The sequence below is a fragment of the Capricornis sumatraensis genome, chromosome 20 (assembly GCF_032405125.1).
Source record: "Capricornis sumatraensis isolate serow.1 chromosome 20, serow.2, whole genome shotgun sequence".
Taxonomy (NCBI): Eukaryota; Metazoa; Chordata; class Mammalia; order Artiodactyla; family Bovidae; genus Capricornis; species Capricornis sumatraensis.
The window spans coordinates 70,723,840-70,742,721 of NC_091088.1; the positions used below are offsets into that span (position 1 = coordinate 70,723,840).

General features: G+C 57.7%; 2 protein-coding genes and 1 non-coding gene across 3 annotated transcripts; all 3 read left to right on the forward strand.

Annotated features, from left to right (window-relative positions):
- Window positions 1-10,822: 10,822 nt before the first annotated feature.
- On the forward strand, window positions 10,823-16,429 carry RPS5 (ribosomal protein S5). The gene is made up of 6 exons (XM_068992886.1): window positions 10,823-10,925; window positions 11,651-11,759; window positions 14,900-15,109; window positions 15,255-15,383; window positions 16,123-16,221; window positions 16,310-16,429. The coding sequence occupies exons 2-6, from the start codon at window positions 11,652-11,654 to the stop codon at window positions 16,376-16,378; spliced, it is 615 nt and encodes a 204-aa protein (XP_068848987.1). The 5' UTR covers window positions 10,823-10,925; window position 11,651; the 3' UTR covers window positions 16,379-16,429.
- TRNAG-CCC (transfer RNA glycine (anticodon CCC)) lies at window positions 13,402-13,472 on the forward strand. Its single transcript has one exon. It is a non-coding gene; the product is annotated as a tRNA-Gly (tRNA).
- A 1,228-nt stretch (window positions 16,430-17,657) lies between the features above and the next one.
- RNF225 (ring finger protein 225) lies at window positions 17,658-18,647 on the forward strand. The gene has a single exon (XM_068993208.1). The coding sequence runs from the start codon at window positions 17,658-17,660 to the stop codon at window positions 18,645-18,647; it is 990 nt and encodes a 329-aa protein (XP_068849309.1).
- Window positions 18,648-18,882: the final 235 nt, after the last annotated feature.

An 18,882-nucleotide genomic window follows, 5' to 3' on the forward strand; every position in this document is an offset into this window, starting at 1 on the left:
GCCACACATGCAGAGACCAGCCCAGCACCCTCGACGGGATGGGTGGGTTGCATGGGGAGGCGGCCTCTCCTGACCGCCAGTGATGCCCTCAGATGACTGTTCAATGCCGGACAAAGGGTCGCGGGTGACGGAGCGGTACCTGGAAGCCGCAGCCCCGTCTTGCAGGAAGGGGCCGTGTACTCACAGGAGGCAGGGCTGAGGGCGCCTCCAGACACCCTGCCCCCACAGGTGGCTCCTCTGCACGTCTGCTGGGCCAGAAACCGGCCTCCCAGCACTAGAGCTGGCAGATGGAAGCTGCAGAGCCTGGCTGTGTCTGCCGCTGCTGCCCTGCTCCGAGGCTGCACCATCGAGCCACCTCTCCTGTACTTGACCACCTGCCAGCCGCGGACCCAGGATCTGGGGCTGCGCTTGGCGAGGGCAGCCGGGAGCCTGTCCCTGACTGCGAACTGCAGTTGTTCCAGGTGTCTGGCAGGTCTGCCCTGGGAGACCACGACCTCCACGCTGCGGGCTGGCCCAGCCTTCCTAACTGGCTGCCGGTGAATGAGATTAGGGCTCAAGGACCTTCGGGCCCGCAGGGAGGCTGGGGGGGGGGGGGCAACGTCTCCAGGGCCGCGTCCTGCAGAACCGCATGCCAGCTTCCGTGGGAAAGAGGTGAGCGAGGCTCAGCGTCCTCAGCACCTGGACACGACCCCTAAGGCTGATAAGATTTTCCTGGAAATCAACAGAGCCAGCTTTGAAGCGCGGAGGTCAGGCCGGGGGCGGCTCCACCACCTCTTATCTTAAGCCAACCGCACCCCCACCGAGGGCCCCGGAGAACCCTGGCGTCTGTCCCTGCACGGGAGGGCGGAGCAGGACGCTCAGCAGGGCGGGAGGAGCGCCGTCTGCGTGCGGCCAAACTCCCTCCCACGCCCGTCCCCCCGGGCGTGCAGCCGCCCGGGCCTCGGCCTCCACGACCGGAACGCGGGAGCCGGAGCCAGAAACACAAAGGACAGGCCCGCCCGGAACTGAACGGCCGACCGCGGTGCCCGCCCGGGCCGGAGCCCGCGGACCGTAAGTGCCCCGGTCCGCCCCCGCCGGGACCGCGCGTGCGGCGCTGGGGTGCGAGCCGGGGTGGCGGCCGTGAACGGCGCCCTGGGCGCCCCGCTTGCAGGCTGGGGTCGCGGGAACGCGCGAGATGCCCGTTACTCGCCGGCGTGGCCGGCGCGGGTCCCCGCGTCCCCGCCCGCTCGCAGCGCGGAGCCTGCCACCTTCCTGCTCCGGGCCGCGGCGCTCTCAGTACCTTCAGTGGTGTCCGACTCTTTGCGGACCCATGGGCCGCAGCCCGCAGCCTCCTCTGTCCGTAGGATTCTCCAGGCAAGAACACTGGAGCGGGCTGCCGTGCCCTCCTCCAGGGGATCTTCCCGACCCAGGGATCGAACCCGGCTCTCTGAGTCTCCGGCACTGCAAGCTGATTCTTGACCCACTGAGCCGTCTGGTACGCCCGCTCGCGGGGGCTGCTGGGAAGTGTAGTCCTGCCGCACTTGGCTCTCCGTCCGCCCAAGGACTCCCGTTGCCGTGGTAACGGGCGCCTGCAAGGAGTGAGCCTGCGTCGTCGCCAAGGAGACGGCGTCCGGGACCTGGCACTCCCGGGCGCACCTAGCCCGGGAGAAGCTGGTGGCTGGCCAGGACGATGCTTAATAGTCGTTGTCCCCTGTCAGACTTCTGGGACATACGGACTGGGAAAGGCGTGGAAGGGTCGCGGGTGGAAACACCCGGGCTGCTCTGAAACGTCCTGGTGAGCGGGTCGCTCCCAGAGGTGAAATCAGAATCTCGGAGCGGGGCTCGGGCATCTGGGTGTCAGAGCTCCGAGGCAGACTCTAGTATGTGCAGCCGCGTTCCAGAGCCGCGACCCCCGGGGCCCCACAGGTGACGCTGAGCCTGCTCTCTGCTGGGCGGAATGTGCCGATTAGGGCCCCCAACCACTACGTAGCCCGCGTCGGTGCCCGCCCTTCCCGGGACTCCTGCACCACAAGCACACGGACACACGTGATGATGTCGGCCGATGTGGCCCCCAGGTGGCACTCAGCGGCCCCGACGGTCTGCTCCCACTGGTGTCCCCTTCTCCAGCCTTGTGGGTGTCTGGACGTCGAATGCCCTGCTTCAGTGAGGCCTGTCTCCCTGCCCAGCGGCAGTGCCAGGGCTTGCTTGAAGCTGTTGGTGGGGCTCACCACGCTCTGAGGTTGGAGCGGTGGCTGACCAGCACGCAGAGGGCCGCTTGCCCGCGTGCCTACCCTGGTGGAACAGGAAGGCCTTGCCAGAGTGGCTGCAGAGGGAAGGTGCGTGGGTGCCCCCCGGGTGTGGGCAGGCCCCAGCACTAGCTGAAGACTCTTGTGCTGAAGACATGGTCTCCCAGGGCTCAACAGGCTTACAGAATTGGGACCTCTCAAGCCTGTGGGGGCACCGCTGCTGAAGGAGCCTCTTCTTGCAAAAGGACCTCCTGCTCTGCGTGCACAGAAAGGGCCACTCCCTGGAGCGAATTATCTGCTGCCTCAAGCCCGCCTCCCAAAGGCCCTGTTGCTGTTGGGCAGTCCTGGAGGGTGGGCGTGGGCACCTGTGTGAGGGACCTGTTTGGCTGGGGTTGGCTGCAGGGTCTGCTTGACAGAAGCTGGTTGCCTAAGATGACCTCCTGTCCCCCCCCCCTGCCCCCTAGGGCTTATGCTGGGAGCAGCACCCGAGAAGTACTTGAGTGCCCTGGTGGGCTACAGGGGGTTTTTAGGGACAAGACCCCTGGCCACACTGGGAACTGAAGAGGGAGTTCCCACATGAGGTCCCTTGAAATATCAGGCTCCTGGATCAGGGCTCACACTGGGCCCCAGCCCTGGGAGCCTGTGCTCAGGGAGCCTGTGCCCTGGGCCAGCTGTCCTGCCACCGCCCCCCCCCCCCCACACACACACACAGGAGGGGGTCTCTTAGCTCTGTCTGCTGGGGGCCCAGGCTCCACCTCGGCCTCGCCTGAGGTCCCAGGACAGCTCATGGGGCATCAGCCTGCTCAGGGCACTTGGCTGGAGCATCCACCCTGGGGCCAGCCTCCAACTCAGGAGTCCTCCTTGCAGGACATGGAAGAGCTGAGGAATGGAGAGGCTGGCCGTTCCGAAGAGGGGAGAAGCAAACCTCAGTGACAGGGATTCTGGATGACTTGGCCGGATTTCCTTAAGAGTCTTGAAAGCAGTAAAAAGGGGAAAGACGTAAAGAAAGGAGCTTCAGGGCCTTCCCTGGCAGTCTAGTGGTTAGGACTCCAGGCAGCAGGCATGGGTTCAATCCCTGGGTGGGGAGCTAAGATCCCCAAGCTGCTCGGATTAGCAAACAAAAAAAGAGAAAAAAGCAGGAGCTGAAGGCAGCCGGTTCAGTGGGTTGAAGTATGTGGTCAGGAGGCAACTCCGGCTCTCCAGGCTTGGTTTCTCCCCTCGCCTGCACTGTCCTCTCTCACCCCGGTGACACCTAGCCCTGGGCTGACCTCCACCTTCCTCAGAGCCACCCTCTTCACCAGCTGTCCTGAACATCCTCCCAGACTGCCCATCTGACAAGTCACACTCAGTGCTTGTTATCTGGTGGCTGTGCCAGCCCCACAGTGGAACCACCAGCGTGTAAAGTGCCGTGTGTGTGTGGTCAGCAGAAGAGCAGACTCCAACTAGACCCACACCCTAATGCAGAGCCTGTGAGTGTGCCACCTCATATGGCTAAGAGGACTTTGCACATCTGAGAAGCGATCAGGAGAGAGAGTGTCCTGAATCATCCCGGAGGGCCCTAAATGTGGTCACGATGCTCCGTTTAAGAGAGAGGCTGGAGAGGCGGTGTGATGACGGAAACAGGGCAGAGTGACGCGGCCGCAGGAACGAGTAGGGGCCTCTGGCCTGTCCCTCCCCATTCAGCTCCACGCAGACCCCTGAGTGACCTGAAACTCCGCACTGAAGTTGCCCAGTGGAAACAAAGGATGCAAAACAGAGCTCACAGGGAAAGGATTTCTGGCGCTCAGCTCCCTGTCGCTGCGTCTGGGTGGGTCTGGGGCTGTGGGCCGTCTCTTTATACCTCTGTGATCATAACTTTTCCATCTCTTCTCTATAAGTAGGTATTAGGAAATCGGAAGGCATCCCTTTTTTGCTTTTACAACATTTCAGTGGCCCACTTGTCCCAACATCTGGGCGGTTATTTACGATTGAGTAACAAAGCACCCCAATGTATGTATCCTCCACTCTTAAAAAGTTTGCTTTATGGCACTTTGCTGTGAAGAAAGATCTACATTAGAATCTATTTCTGCTAAATGAAAGAAATCTTTGAAGAGGCTTTTCACCTTTAAGAAAAGTTAAAGAGGGGAAACTTCATTCCGCATTTGCTCTGCAGTGAAGCTGAGAGACAGGAGACGCGCACGTGTGAGTGAAATAAGCAGGGTGACGGCATACAGCCTTGATGGACTCCTTGCCCTATTTGGAACCAGTCTGTTGTTCCATGTCCAGTTCTAACTGTTGCTTTTTGACCTACATTCAGATTTCTCAGGAGACAGGTGAGGTGGTCTGATATTTCCATCTCTCTAAGAATTTCCCAGTTTATTGTGATCCACACAGTCAAAGGCTTTGGCATAGTCAATAAAGCAGAAATAGATGTTTTTCTGGAACTCTCTTGCTTTTTCCATGATCCAACGGATGTTGGCAATTTTATTTCTGGTTCCTCTGCCTTTTCTAAATCCAGCTTGAACATCTGGAAGTTAATGGTTCACGTACTGTTGAAGCCTTGCTTGGAGAGTTTTGAGCATTACTTTGCTAGCGTGTGAGATGTGTGAAATTGTGCAGTAGTTTGAGCATTCTTTGGCATTGCCTTTCTTTGGGATTGGAATGAAAACTGACCTTGTCCACTCCTGTGGCCACTGCTGAGTCTTCCAAATTTGCTGGCATCATCTTTCAGCATCTTTCAGGATTTGAAATAGCTCAATAGGAATTCCATCACCTCCACTAGCTTTGTTCTTAGTGATGTTTCCTGAGGCCCACTTGACTTCCATTCCAGGATGTCTGGCTCTAGCTGAGTGATCACACCATCGTGATTATCTGGGTCGTGAAGATCTTTTTTGTATAGTTCTTCTGTGTATTCTTGCCACCTCCTTTTAATATCTTCTGCTTCTGTTAGGTCCATACCATATCTGTCCTTTATTTTGCCTATCTTTGCATGAAATGTTCCCCGGGTATCATTAATTTTCTTGAAGAGATCTCTAGTCTTTCCCATTCTGTTGTTTTCCTCTATTTCTTTGCATTGATCACTGAGGAAGGTGTTCTTATCTCTCCTTGCTATTCTTTGGAACTGTGCATTCAAATGGTTATATCTTTGCTTTTCTCCTTTGCCCTTAGCTTCTCTTTTCTCAGCTATTTGTAAGGCCTCCTCAGAGAACCATTTTGCCTTTTTCCATTTCTTTTTCTTGGGGATGGTTTTGATCACTGCCTCCTGTACAATGTCATGAACCTCCATCCATAGTTCCTCAGGCACTCTATCAGATCTAATCCCTAGAATCTATTTGTCACTTCCACTGTATAATTGTAAGGGATTTGATTTAGGTCATCCCTGAATGGTCTAGTGGGTTTCCCTACTTCAATTTAAGTCTGAATTTGGCAATAAGGAGTTCATGATCTGAGCCACAGTCAGCTCCCAGTCTTGTTTTTGCTGAATGTGTAGAGCTTCTCCATCTTTGGCTGCAAAGAATATAATCAATCTGATTTCAGAATTGACCATCTGGTGATCCCCATGTGCAGAGTCTTCTCTTGTGTTTTTGGAAGAGGATGTCAGTGCGTTCTCTTGGCAAAACTCTGTTAGCCTTTGCCCTGCTTCATTCTGTACTCCAAGGCGAAATTTGCCTGTTACTCCAGGTATCTCTTACTTCCTACTTTTGCATTCCAGTCCCCTATCATGAAAAGGACATTTTTGGGGGTGTTAGTTTTAGGTCTTGTAGGTCTCCATAGAGCCACTCAACTTCAGCTTCTTCAGCATTACTGGTTGGGGCATAGACTTGGATTACTGCGACATCGAATGGTTTGCCTTGTAAACGAACAGAGGTCATTCTGTCTCTTTTGAGATTGTACCCAAGTACTGCCTTTCAGACTCTATTGTTGACTATGATGGCTACTCCATTTCTTCTAAGGGAGTCTGAGGGATTCTTGCCCACAGTAGTAGATATAATGGTCATCTGAGTTAAAGCCGTCCATTCCAGTCCATTTTAGTTTGCGGATTCCTAGAATGTCGACGTCCACGCTTGCCGTCTCCTGTTTGACCGCTTCCGATTTGCCTTGATTCATGGACCTGACGTGCCAGGTTCCTATGCAACATTGTTTCCTGCAGCATTGGATTTTACTTCCATCACCAGTCACATCCCCACTTCACAGACGGGAAAACTGAGGCCCAGACAAGAAAGCCGCGCATCCTGGGCTGGACCCATGCAGCCAGACACGCAGCCACGGCCCACGACCCGGGGCTGATCTGCCCCACACCCCCACCCCAGCTCCGAGGCCCCGCCCCATCCCCTACGGGCGTACGGGCGCGACCCCCACCCCAGCCCCCGGCAGCACCGCGCGCTACCGCCTCCCTCTCGGCGCTCAGCGGCTGAGCACCGGGCGGGAGAGGAGTCGGCGATCGTCTCCGGGCTTGGCCAGGCCTCCCGGTTACCGTGGCGACCACCACCTTTTCCGCGCCGCAGCCCGTCTCCGCAGGCGGCGGTAGGTACTCCAGCGTCGGGGTAAAGCTGTAGCCTTCCTGCGATTCGCCATCGCCTTGGAGACACATGGCGTCACCCAGCGGGCAATCACTTCCACGCTAGTGATTGGTCGTGCCCAGGGGAGGGCGGGGCTTTCGGTGTGGGTCCCGGCTGTTGGTCGGTTCCACGAGCAGGACAGAGGGAGGCTGGAGCGTTTCCCCGCACGTTTGAACTGTGCCCTTAGATTCCCCCCGACCCCGCGAAATCCCCACGGCCGGGTCCTCCTGCTCCGGCCTAACTTAAGTTCCCGCCTCTAGTTCCGACGAGTCCGGATGCCAGATTCTACCCCAGTTCCTGAACATTGGGTCCCACCCCCCAAATCCATGTATCCGTTTCTCATCCCGTTAAGCAGTTGGGTTCCCCCTCCTGAAGTCCCGGTGCCCCTTTCTCTCCGAATTTGTGCCCTGCATCTCCAGATCGCAGCCGCTAGTGTCTGTCTCTGTGAGACTTCTGAATTCATACATCTGGCCTCCAAAATTTGAGATCCTGTACCCACTAACCCTGGATATTTGGAAGTTCGAAATGTGTTTCTGGATTTATCCTTAATCCAAGCCTCTGAGAGCCCCTATTAATACCCTGTCCTAAGTGCTGCCAAGTGAGGAGACAGGTCTGCAGCTGCTCCGGCATTGCCACCCCAGCCCTGCATTTTCTGTCCTGTTGCCCCCTCTGGTCCTCATTCCGAAGAGCCACCCTGAACATGTGGTCCTGATTTACAACCAAGCAAATTGAGGACGGGGAATGGGCCTAGACTAGCCCGCCTAGCAGGTGAGCGGGCCCAGGCACCTCTCTTGCCTTGAGCTCTAGTCCTATAACAAGCATCCTGGACAAGCCACCCATCCCTGTGAGCCCAAACTGATGCTCAGTGGCCAGGGCAGTGGGAAAGATCAACTTGCTCTCTGCCAAGGAGATGGGTGCGGTTGTTGTGTATGTGCGGGGGGGGGGGGGGGGGGGGGGGGCAGGAAGGATAAATAAGCTTGTTTGTTCACATTCATTTGTTCCTTTGAGCCCGTTTGAAATCAAAGAGACCATCCTTCCTTGGTTACTGGTTCATGAACCTTTTCTTTAATAAGGGAGGAGCTTAGGGGGCAGAAAGAGCCTCTCTCTGAATCATGCCAGATCCAGTGGAAAGGCCTAGAGTTGATTGAACTCATTTGTTCATTGGACACATATTTATTGGGCACTTTGTAGGTACTGAGCTCCCTGGCACTGAGGGAGACACGATGCAGAGAAGTGGAGAGGCCAGCTGAGGGAGGAGAGGTCAGGTTCTGGGGCAACCATCTTAGAATTCCAGCTCTGCCCCCTTTTGCTGTGTGACCCTGGGTGAGTTAGTGCACCTCTCTGGGCCTCCAAGACTACCTAATAAAGTTGCTCTGAAGAGCAAACGGTCTGATTCCTAGATTCCTAATGCCTACCTGGGATTAGGAAGGGGTTTCTCAAGGCCAACCTCGATTAAGAGGTGGCCAGGAGGGCTTCCCTGGTGGTCCAGTGGCTGAGACTCTGTGCTCCCAAGGAAGGGGCCCGGGTTGGGTCCCTGGCCAAGGAACTAGATCCTACATGCCACAACGAAACCGGTGTAGCCACATAAAATTAAAAGAGGTGGTCAGGAAGAGGGACAGAACCAGGTGAGGAGGTGTTCTGAACAGGGGACAGGACTGTGGGTCTGAAATTGGTGTCTCATGGAGGAAGGAGGCCCAGTGACTCGGTGTCTGCCTGAAGCCCACAGTGGGAGCAGCGAGACTGGGGACATGCCACATCCATCCTTCCATCCATCGTTTATCCAGCAGTTACTGTGAGCAGAGGCTGTGCTTCCAGCTCGGGATACACAGAGAACAAGCCTTGCATTCCACCCTCACGGAGCCGTTGGAAGACCAGGGCACAGAAGATGGCCAGGGCTCCTCAGCCCAGAGTGAACATGCTGCACCAGGAATTGGGGGCGGGGTGGGGTTTGCAGAGCCTTGCCTCCTCCAGCCTGGAGAACAGAGTACCAGCATCCCGAGGCTTACAGGATCAGACTCTGGACTTTGCGCCTGTGTCGGGACCTGGAGAGGTGGGGCTACCCTGCTGCTGCTGCTGCTAAGTCACTTCAGTCGTGTCCGACTCTGTGCGACCCCAGAGGTGGCAGCCTACCAGGCTGTTCTGTCCCTGGGATTCTCCAGGCAAGAACACTGGAGTGGGTTGCCATTTCCTTCTCCAATGCATGAGAGTGAAAAGTGAAAGTGAAGTTGCTCAGTTGTGTCCAACTTCGAGATCCCATGGACTGCAGCCCACCAGGCTCCTCCGTCCATGGGATTTTCCAAGCAAGAGTACTGGAGTGGGCTGCCATTGCCTTCTCCGGGGACTACCCTAGCCCTGGCAAATAGTGTGTGATCTTCAACTAAGCAAGGTGACCCCCGACCCCCCACCACAGAGGGCTTTACTGCAGGTGCTCCCACCTGCTCTTCACTGCACGGTGGTCACTCTTGTCAGGTCTATAAAGATGTCCATCATCAAGTGACCACTGATGGCCAGGCCACAGACTCCTTACTCACCTTGTTTGGTTTAGTTCTCATTTTCACAGACAGGGGAAACAGGTTCAGAGGGGTGGGCCCTTGCAGCTTTTGAGGAGAAAGAGGCAGGGTTTGGGGGGGAGGGCCTCTGGATCCTGCTGAGGGTGCCCAGTGCCTACTCCTAGCTTCCTGCTTTCCCCTGGGAAGCACGTCCCCAGCTGCGTCCCCCAGGACCAGACAGAGGCTACTCAGCTCCTCCTCATCCCCACAGACCATGGTGGGGAGCGCAACTGCTGCTATGCAGAGCAGGGCAGAGGCCAGGGGAAGGCCACAGGCTGCCGGGTTGTGGTGGGGGCGGGGCGGGGGGCTGGCCTCTGGGCGCAGCTCCCAGACTTCCACCCCTCAGAGCCTGAGGTCTGATTCCCTGCGCAGACCAGCTTCAAGGCCTGTGTCCCCCCTGGACAAAGACATGAGCTGCGATTGAGACAGTCCAGAGTTTCTGAAAAGCCTCAGGAATTGAGATGGGGTGGGAGCGAGTCTTTATAGTCAGTAGTCAGTCAGTCAGTCAACAAACATCGCAGCTACTGAGCACCCGCAATGCATATGCCGGAACAGTGGACAAGTGGGGTTGCTGGAGATAAATGAAGGACCGCCTGAGTCACGAGGCTGAGCCCCTTCGAGGTTGAGATGGGCACTTGGAGGTGAGGAAGCTCAGGAGACTCAGTTCTGCCAGGTGCCGCTTCCTGCCATCTGCAGCCAGCACGGGTGTACAGCTGGTGGTCGCTGCGTCTGCGAAGCCCGCCAAGGAGGCGTCCCCCTCCCAGCTCGGCTCCAGGGTCTAGGCTGGGGGTGTGACTCTTGGCACGTGCCCTCCACGCCGATCGCCGGGGTCACTGAGTGCAGCTGCAGAGTGGACAGGGCACCCATCACGGTGCGGCCCATGCACTCGACTAGAGACCTTAACAGCACAGGCCCTAGCTGAATCAGAAAGGGAGGGAGCTGTCCCCCAGAACCCCTCCCCGATCTCCTCCCGCACGCGGAATGGGGCAGGAACCGCGGGCACTAAGGAGAGACACCGGGAGGGGGGTGGGGACCCCGGCAGGGGGTGAAGCGAGGGGTCCCCTCTCGGAGGCTTAGGCCCCAAGCAACCCCGCGGGAGTGTGGGGGTGGCGGACACTCGAGTGGAGCCTGGCCACACGCTCGGGGCCGGGACCACAGAGGAGCGCAGTCGAGACGTCCCGGCACCACTCAGCCGACCCGGCCTGCAACGCGTGCGTGTAGATGTAGCGATCTCCGCGGGCCAGACTTCTGACCTCATTAGACATGGCGGCGTTGGCCTCAAAGAGACCTCTGCGCCTGTGCAAGTGCCCCTCGAAGAGCTTTCAAGGGCTGGAAGTAGGACTTCCGCCAGACTGGCTTTGGGCCCACTTCTGCGAGAACGCATGCGCCTAATGTATACGTGTTCCGTCTGGCCCTGAGGGCGCGTTTACATGCTCGTTCCGGATTGGTCTAGTACTAGGCCGTGTCCGTATGCGCACGCGCCACCTTCGCTGACCCGGAAGTTCTCGCCTCAGTTAAAGGCCTCGGCCCGCGGTGCGCGGCCTCTTCCTGTCTGTGCCTGAGCGGCGCGTGGTCAACGCCGAGGGGTAGGGACGCCTCGGCTGTGTCTTCAGGTGAGGCTGCCGCGGAGTAGGGGGTCTGAGGGGCGATCCTGGGTCTTCCGGAAGCTGTGGGTGCGCCCCGCGCCCGGGGGCTTTCCTCGTGCGGGTGACCGGATGGAGGCGCGGGGAAAGTTACCCTCGCCCTCTCGCTTCAGCCCCGCCGCCGCCGTAGCCTTGCCTCGCGGCGTACTGGAGAAGTTGCTGGCGGTTGCCTTGGTCTCTGCAGTTGTACTTTATTTACGTAATAAAATTCCTTACGTACAAGAATAACACTTTGGAGACGCTTCCTCCTAAATAACAGCCCCTAATGATCCCCTCGGGGTCGGACTCCAACTTTTGTATGGGTAAAACACGGAACTCTTATACTTGACTGATGAGGGAGCGGAGTCGAGAGGAGAGTTGTGGATCTGTAGGTTCACAGAGCACTGGAAGAACACGGTTGGGGTTTGAATTCTAGCGGATGCAGCGTCAGGGCATGTGGACTCAACCTGCCCATCCCTGGGCCGTCCTGCAACTGTTGAGGGGGTGCCTGTCAGCTCTGGGCCTCAGGATTTCTGGGTAAGAGACAGGTGTGGCTTGCTGACAGATGAGTGGTTTTTCCAGGATTCAACACGGTGGCCCCAGATATTCCCAGCGTTATTTGGTTGCTGGCAATTTCCCACTTCTCAGGGTGTGCTCTAAGCTGGCCTCAGAGTCAGTGATAAGTATACCTGCGCTTTGACGATTTTTATCCCTAGGATGACGGAGTGGGAAACAGCTGCACCTGCAGTAGCAGAGACCCCCGACATCAAGCTCTTTGGAAAGTGGAGCACCGATGACGTGCAGATCAATGACATTTCTCTGCAGGTGTGGAGGGTGTTAGGATTATGTTCCCCAGCTGGGGGCGGGGTCACTTGAAACTTGTAGCCTTTCTCCCTAGTAGAGCTGAAGGTGGGACAGGTAAAGGAGGGATTCCTGGACCACCACACCCTCCATATCTGTTTTTCTTTGTATCCTGTTAGAGGTTGCTACACTTTTTCCCAGGAGATGGTTTCTTCCACAGTAATTATCACATCCCACAGGTGGTTTAGTTTTTTGGTGTTGTAGTGAAATAAACAGAAAACTTAGTTTTTAGTCTTATACATTTTGTTTTTTAAAGGTGTTTCTTATTTTACTCAAGTGTTGAAAATGGCAAAGGCAATACTGTTTCGTTCAGGCTATAACATTTGAATTATATATTTTAGAATTAAATAAAAATGGGCATTATTCATCAAGTTCAGAAGCTGTGCCCTGGAGAGAAGAGTCAAATTACAAAGATTCAAACGCCTGAAAATCTAAACACTTTCCAGTTGTCCCTCAGTGTCTGAGGGCATGTTGGTTCCAGGAGCCCTAAGTTTACCAAAACTCTCAGGTGCTCATGTCCCCCCATGTGCACAAGTATTTTAAGTGTACGAGCCCCAAATTACTATTTTGTGTGAGGAAATCCAGTTGTCCTAGCGCATTTGATTTTTGTCTTTTGGAGTTTTGTGCATCTTAACAAATTTACGCCATGAAATGTTACTTGAGTCTCATTTATATGGTATATGTATGTATCCCGCACCATTTGTTGAAGGGACTGTTTATCCCATTGAATAGTCTTGGCACTGTTGTTGAATATCAATTCAGCAAAGATGGAAGGGTTTATTTCTGGATTCTGAACCCTTTCCTTGGTCTCTATGCCTTTTATTTTTTTTGCCAGTATCACAATCTTAATTACTACAGCTTTGTAATAGGTTTTGAAATTGGTAAATGTGAGTTCTCCACTGCAGTGTTGGCCCCCACATTGTTTTACACTTGGGCTCATTAGGACATTTGTGGGGCCTTTATAAAAAGAAATTTATGTTTTGTGACTGCGTTAGTATTGTTGTTCAGGGGCTAAGTCATGTTTGACTCTTTGTGACCCCATGAACTGCAGCATATCAGGCTTCACTGTCTCTCGGAGTTCCCTCAAACTCACGTCCATTGTGATGCCACCCAACCAGCATTACTATTTGTTGCTTCTATGCAATGCAGGGAACCCCGGTTTGATTCCTGCATCGAGAAGATCCGCTGGAGAAGGGATAGGTTACTCACTCCAGTATTCTGGCCTGGAGAATTCCATGGCGTCACAAAAAGTCCGACACAACTGAGCAACTTTCACTTTTCATGTATATTACAGTACCTGGGCACTGAGTCCAACAGAAAATTCAAACCTGTTTTTTATTCGGAGTGTCTTCTAGAGCTGTTTTATTTCATGGGTTTGTTGGAGGAGGTTTGCAAGCTTAAAATGGCCAGACAGTGAGTGTTTCAGTCTTGGCAGGTCACTTGATGGCCTGTCACATGTGTTTGCCTTTGTTTATTTTTTTCCTTCTTGCTTTTTTTGGTACAAAACTTTACTAATGTAGAAACAATTTTCCACTTTTCCCTGGTGTTCTCCAAGAGGCTGGGGAAGCAGAAGGGAGCATGGTATCAAAGTTCTCACTATCAGACTTCCCTGGTGGTCCAGTGGCTAAGACTCTGCACTCCCAGTGGAGGGCCCAGGTTCAATCCCTGGCCAGGGAACTAGATCCCACATGCTGCAACTACGACCCTGTGCAGCCAAATAAATAAATATTAAAAAAAAAAATTCTCACTACAGAGCTGTATTGGACTCTACCATGGGGCCCAGCAGCTTAACCAAATGCTCGCTGGGGTGTTTGGTATTCACAGTTTTTACAAGTCCCTGCATGTACACCCCTCTGTATAGTTTTGTTTGTGCAGATGGTTCTCCAGACGAGACTCCAGTCTGTCATGCCTGTGTCGGAATCCTGTATTCTTTCCTGTCAGTCTTTGGTTTTGTAGAAACTCATTGTTTGTATATGTTCTCCTTTGTATGTGGTAGAGTGACTTTTTAATGTAGGGTTCATCCTGGAAATAGGTCAGAAATAGTCCTTTTCAGGTACATGGAGTCCTCTGACTCAGCCCCTCCCCCAGTGATTTAGTGTTTACTAGATGTTGTCTTGGGACCTGTATATATTCATAGGCGAGATTGTTGAATGATTTTTTTAAAACAGTGGTTCTCTGGGATGGATCCCCCATCAGCCCTTAGGGAACACTAGGCAATGTCTGGCCACGTGTTTGAGTGTCAGTGGTGACTGCTACTAAATACCCTACAGTGCACAGGACAGCAAAGAATTATTTGATACAAAATGTCAGTGAAGAGTGAAGGACACTTAAAACGAGTTGTGAGCTATCATCTCCTTAGTTCTCCACAGCCTTCCTCCCATTATCAGGAAAGTACTCTTCTGGTGACCTTGTGAAGACACTTTGTTGTTCAGTTGCTAACTCTTATCTGACTCTTTGCAGCCCCATGGACTGCAGCACACCAGGCTTCCCTCTCTTTCACTGTGTCCCAGAGTTTGCTCAGATTCGTGTCCATTAAGTCGATGATACCATCCAGCTGTCTCATCCTCTATCCTCCCCTTCTCCTCCCGCCTTCAATCTTTCCCAGCATCAGGGTCTTTTCTAATTAGTCAGTTCTTAACATCAGGTGGCCAAAGTATTGGAGTTTCAGTATCAGTCCTTCCAATGAAGATTCAGGGTTGATTTCCTTTAGGATTGACTGGTTTGCTCTCCTTGCAGCCCACGGGACTCTCAAGAGTCTTCTCCAGCACCACACAGTTCGAAAGCATCAGTTCTTCAGCGCTCAGCCTTCTTTATGGTCTGACTCTCATATCTGTACATACTGGAAAAACCACAGCTTCTAACTATGCAGGCCTTTGTTGGCAAAGTGATGTCTCTTCTTTTTAATACTCTGTCTAGGTTGTCATAGCTTTCCTTCCAAGGGTCACTTGCTTAGATTTTAATTTCTGTGGCAGGCAGGGGCTCACTTCCAAAGCCCCACAGGTGGGTGGGGGCTCCCATAAGCGGGTGTTGGGTCCCCCTGCTCCCCTCGGATGTCCTTCCTGCTCTTGAGTGAGCTCCCTCCGTCCCCTCTTCCACTGCCCCAGGATTACATTGCTGTCAAGGAGAAGTACGCCAAGTACCTGCCCCACAGCGCGGGCCGCTATGCGGCCAAGCGCTTCCGCAAGGCGCAGTGCCCCATCGTGGAGCGCCTCACCAACTCCATGATGATGCACGGCCGCAACAATGGCAAGAAGCTCATGACCGTGCGCATCGTCAAGCACGCCTTCGAGATCATCCACCTGCTCACTGGCGAGGTAGGCCCCAGGGCCAGGCGGGGAGAGTACCCTGAGGCGCCCGAAGCCAACAGCACCCCCGCCATAGGCATGCCAGGGCCCTCCAGGGAAGGGGAGGGATGCGGGCTGGGCGTCAGGCTCATGCGCGTCCCCCTGCGCCCCCCAGAACCCCCTGCAGGTCCTGGTGAACGCCATCATCAACAGCGGCCCCCGGGAGGACTCCACCCGCATTGGGCGAGCTGGAACAGTGAGGCGGCAGGCCGTGGACGTGTCCCCACTGCGCCGTGTGAATCAGGTGGGCTTGGGGCCTTTGGTCACACGTGGGCACCCAGGAACGGCCACCAGGCTGGGTCAGAATGCTGCCTGGGGCAGAGGCTAGCAACTGGGGATGTTCGCCTCTGTCTGCATGTTTTACCTGAGTGTCATTTCCTCCAGGAAACCTCCCAGGGTCCCCACCCCGCAGAGTGCATCCGTGCCCCGGCCCTCTTCTGGTCACCGTGTGGCTGAAGGGCCCGTTGTATTTGGGTGTCGGTTTTTATGTCGTTTCCTATTTTCTTGGCCCGTGTGAGAGCCCACCCATTGCGGGTGTTCCGACCGTTTTTCTGTTACCACTTCAGCGGGTGTCTTCAGTCTAGTCTGTCCCCACCGTCACCTGCAAGGAATTTAACAGCAATCTGTTCACGTTGCATCACCGGTCCAATTTGTGGAGCTGTCCCCAGCACACCCTTTGTAGTTGTTTGTTTCCAGTCAGGGCTTCCGGGCCAGGAGCACACATTGCTTTCCCCGTCTCAGCCGGTTTAAATCTGCTGCCATCAGGGACCCAGGCCTCAGCCTTTGACACCCTTTTCCTGTGGCCCTCTCTCTGATCTCAGCCCTAGCGGCCTGCTCTGGGCAGCACCATGGGCTCCCACTACCGTGCTTGGTGGGCCTGCGGGTGGTAGCGTGGTTGGCAGGGTGTGTTAGGGGGCCCGGTACCCGAGAACTGTGGGCCCTCCTGGTGTGGGGGCACCTTTTCAGCTGGCCGCTGCCCCTAGGCCATCTGGCTGCTCTGTACCGGCGCCCGGGAGGCCGCCTTCCGGAACATCAAGACCATTGCCGAGTGCCTGGCGGATGAACTCATCAACGCAGCTAAGGTGGGCGAGGACGCTGCAGGGGGGCGGGGCGGGGGGGTTGGTCCAGGGGGAAGGGGGTCCGTGTTGAGCCAAGCGTCTCTCCCTTCAGGGCTCTTCCAACTCCTACGCCATCAAGAAGAAGGACGAGCTGGAGCGCGTGGCCAAGTCCAACCGCTGATCGCTGGCTGCGGCCACAATAAACTTGTTCGCCCTGTGGGGTGGCCCCTTCTCCCGTGTCTGTCCTTGGCGGGGGCTGAGTGGGAGCTGAGGGTGAGGGGCGGGCTGAGCCTGGTGTCTGAGGAGTTGGCCGCATTCATTCCTGGCGTGTCTTCGGCCTGTGGGGACCTGGATTCACCAGGGAGGACTCAGCTCGGGAAGCATCGCTGACTCAGAAACCGCGGCACCCTGGGCTGCAGGCCTGGCTGCCTGGACCGTCCCGGCAGGTGTCAGAAATGAGAGGGGTGGGGTTGTCCTGGCAGAGATGGCACTGGGCGGGCACTTGGGAGGTGCCGCCCACCCTGAGAGTTGCCAGGGAGCAGCCAGGGTCAGGGCCTGGGTCCTGGGCTACAACAGTGCCTCCCTGTGTCTGCTGGCCGCACGGCGGTGACCCAGTCCAGTGCACTGTGGGGTCTGCCCGCCTTCAACCCCCAGGACCTCAGAAGCTGGCTCTGGGTATGCTGTCCCCCACCCAGGTCTCCCCCCATGGACACACTGGTACCCCTGATAGCTCTCATCCCACAGTGACTGGGTGGAAGGTTCAGGAGCTGGGGAAGGCTGGAGGTGGCAGGGGTCCTCCCTCCCAGGCCCTGGACTGTCATACCCTTGTCAACCTGTGCCTGCAGCCACCCGCGGCACTCCGCTGAGGTCAGGCTTGTGCGCTCAGTCCTGTCGGGACCTTCCTGGGGGCGGTCGGACAGGTCCGGTGGGAACCTGGAGGGCGCGGCGCCACGGCGGGCACCGCCCACGGGGCGGGGCGAGCAATGTCCACCTGCAGGCAGGTCTAGGGATGGGGTCAGAACCCGCGCTGGTGTCAGCCCGAGGGTGGAGGCGCCACCAGGTAGGCAGGAAGAGGCTGCTGGGGTCTGTGCTCGGGGAACCTCCCGGCCTGGCGGGCTGCCGGCCCGACGTCCTGAGGCTCGGGGCCTCGCCCTCCCTCCTCCCTTGATCTGTAGTCCCCCCCCACCCCGGGTCTGTCTGCCCAGCTCTCCTGGGAGCCCGTCGGGTCTTTTCTGAAGGCCCTCAGGTCCACTCTGCTGGCGCCTGGGGGTCCCCAAGTCTGGCTCTGAGGCCGCGGTGCTCAGCCTCTAGGCCTCACCCGCCCGCCGGCGGCCTCGGCGCACATCCCGCGCCGCTCCCCGCCCCCCCCTCCCGGCTCTGATCCTCTTGCCGCCCTTCCCCGTGCCGGTGGTCCCTCCAGAGCCAGGCCGCTGACCGCCTCTCCCCGCAGGCCGGCCCGGATGCCCTGCCCTCGGCCGCCCTGGCTCCGCCGCCCGCGGGCCCCGCGGGGCTCGGGCCCCAGCACCCCGGGCTCCGCGTGCACCCCGCGCTCCCCCGGCAGGGGGCAGGGTGAGGACGAGGGCGGCGAGGAGGAAGCGGACGGCAGCCCGGGCCCCATGCTGGCCCCCGCCTCCCCGGTGGAGTGCCTCATCTGCGTGTCGCCCTTCGACGGCGTGTTCAAGCTGCCCAAGAGCCTGGACTGCGGCCACGTCTTCTGCCTCGAGTGCCTGGCGCGCCTGTCGCTGGCCACGGCGGGCGGCGGCGCGGCGGTGGCCTGCCCGGTGTGCCGCGCGCCCACGCGCCTGGCCCCGCGCCGCGGGCTCCCCGCGCTGCCCACGCAGCTCGGCCTGCTGCCCGGCCCCGCGCGCGCCCCGCCGGCGCCCCCGGGCTCCGTGCGCTTCGACCGCCGGCGCGGCCTGCTCTACCTGCGGCCGCCGCCGCCCGGGCCCGGGCCGCGCAAGGCCCGCGCGCCGCCGCCGCCGCCGCCGCCGCCGCCGCTGCGCCTCGGCCGCCCGCTGTCGCGCCGCCTGTCGCTGGCGCGCCCGGCCTGGCTCTTCCACGCGGCCGTCGTCCTGGCCGTGCTGGTGGCCGCGGGGCTCGTGGTTTCGGGCGCCTACATCTTCTTCCTCATCCCGCGCGCCACCACCTCCCACCCCGCGCGGCCCCAGCTCGTGGCGCTCGCTCCGGCGCCCGGCCTCTCCTGGTTCCCGCCTCGGCCCACCGCCCAGGCGCTCCGGCCCCCCGGCTGGACGCCGCTCCCCGCGGCCCCCGACCCGGACTCGAGTCCTGACCCGGACGCTGCCCCATCGGGGGTTTCGGAGGACGCGCTGGAGCCCGAGGGGCTCCCCAAGGACACAGAGACACTTGCTGGGCCCTCGGAGCGCGCGCGGGGGGCGGAGGCTGGCCCTGGCCGGACTCCGCGGGCACGGGGCGTGGGGACGCGGGGGTAGTCCCGAGGCTCCCCCTGATCCCCGCAGAGACCTTGGCGGGCGCGGGGCAAGGGCGCCCAGCTCCAGCGAGGCCCAGTGGCTCATTCCGGGCGTCCTCAGGAGGCAGGAACCCTCCCAAAGGGCAGCCCTGACTGCAGTCCCCGTGGGCCACTGCTGGAGGAGCCCCGTGGGTGTCGAGGCCCCGAGGGGAGGCAGAAAGGGCCAGGGGTGCCCTTGGTCCCCATCTCTCCTGGGA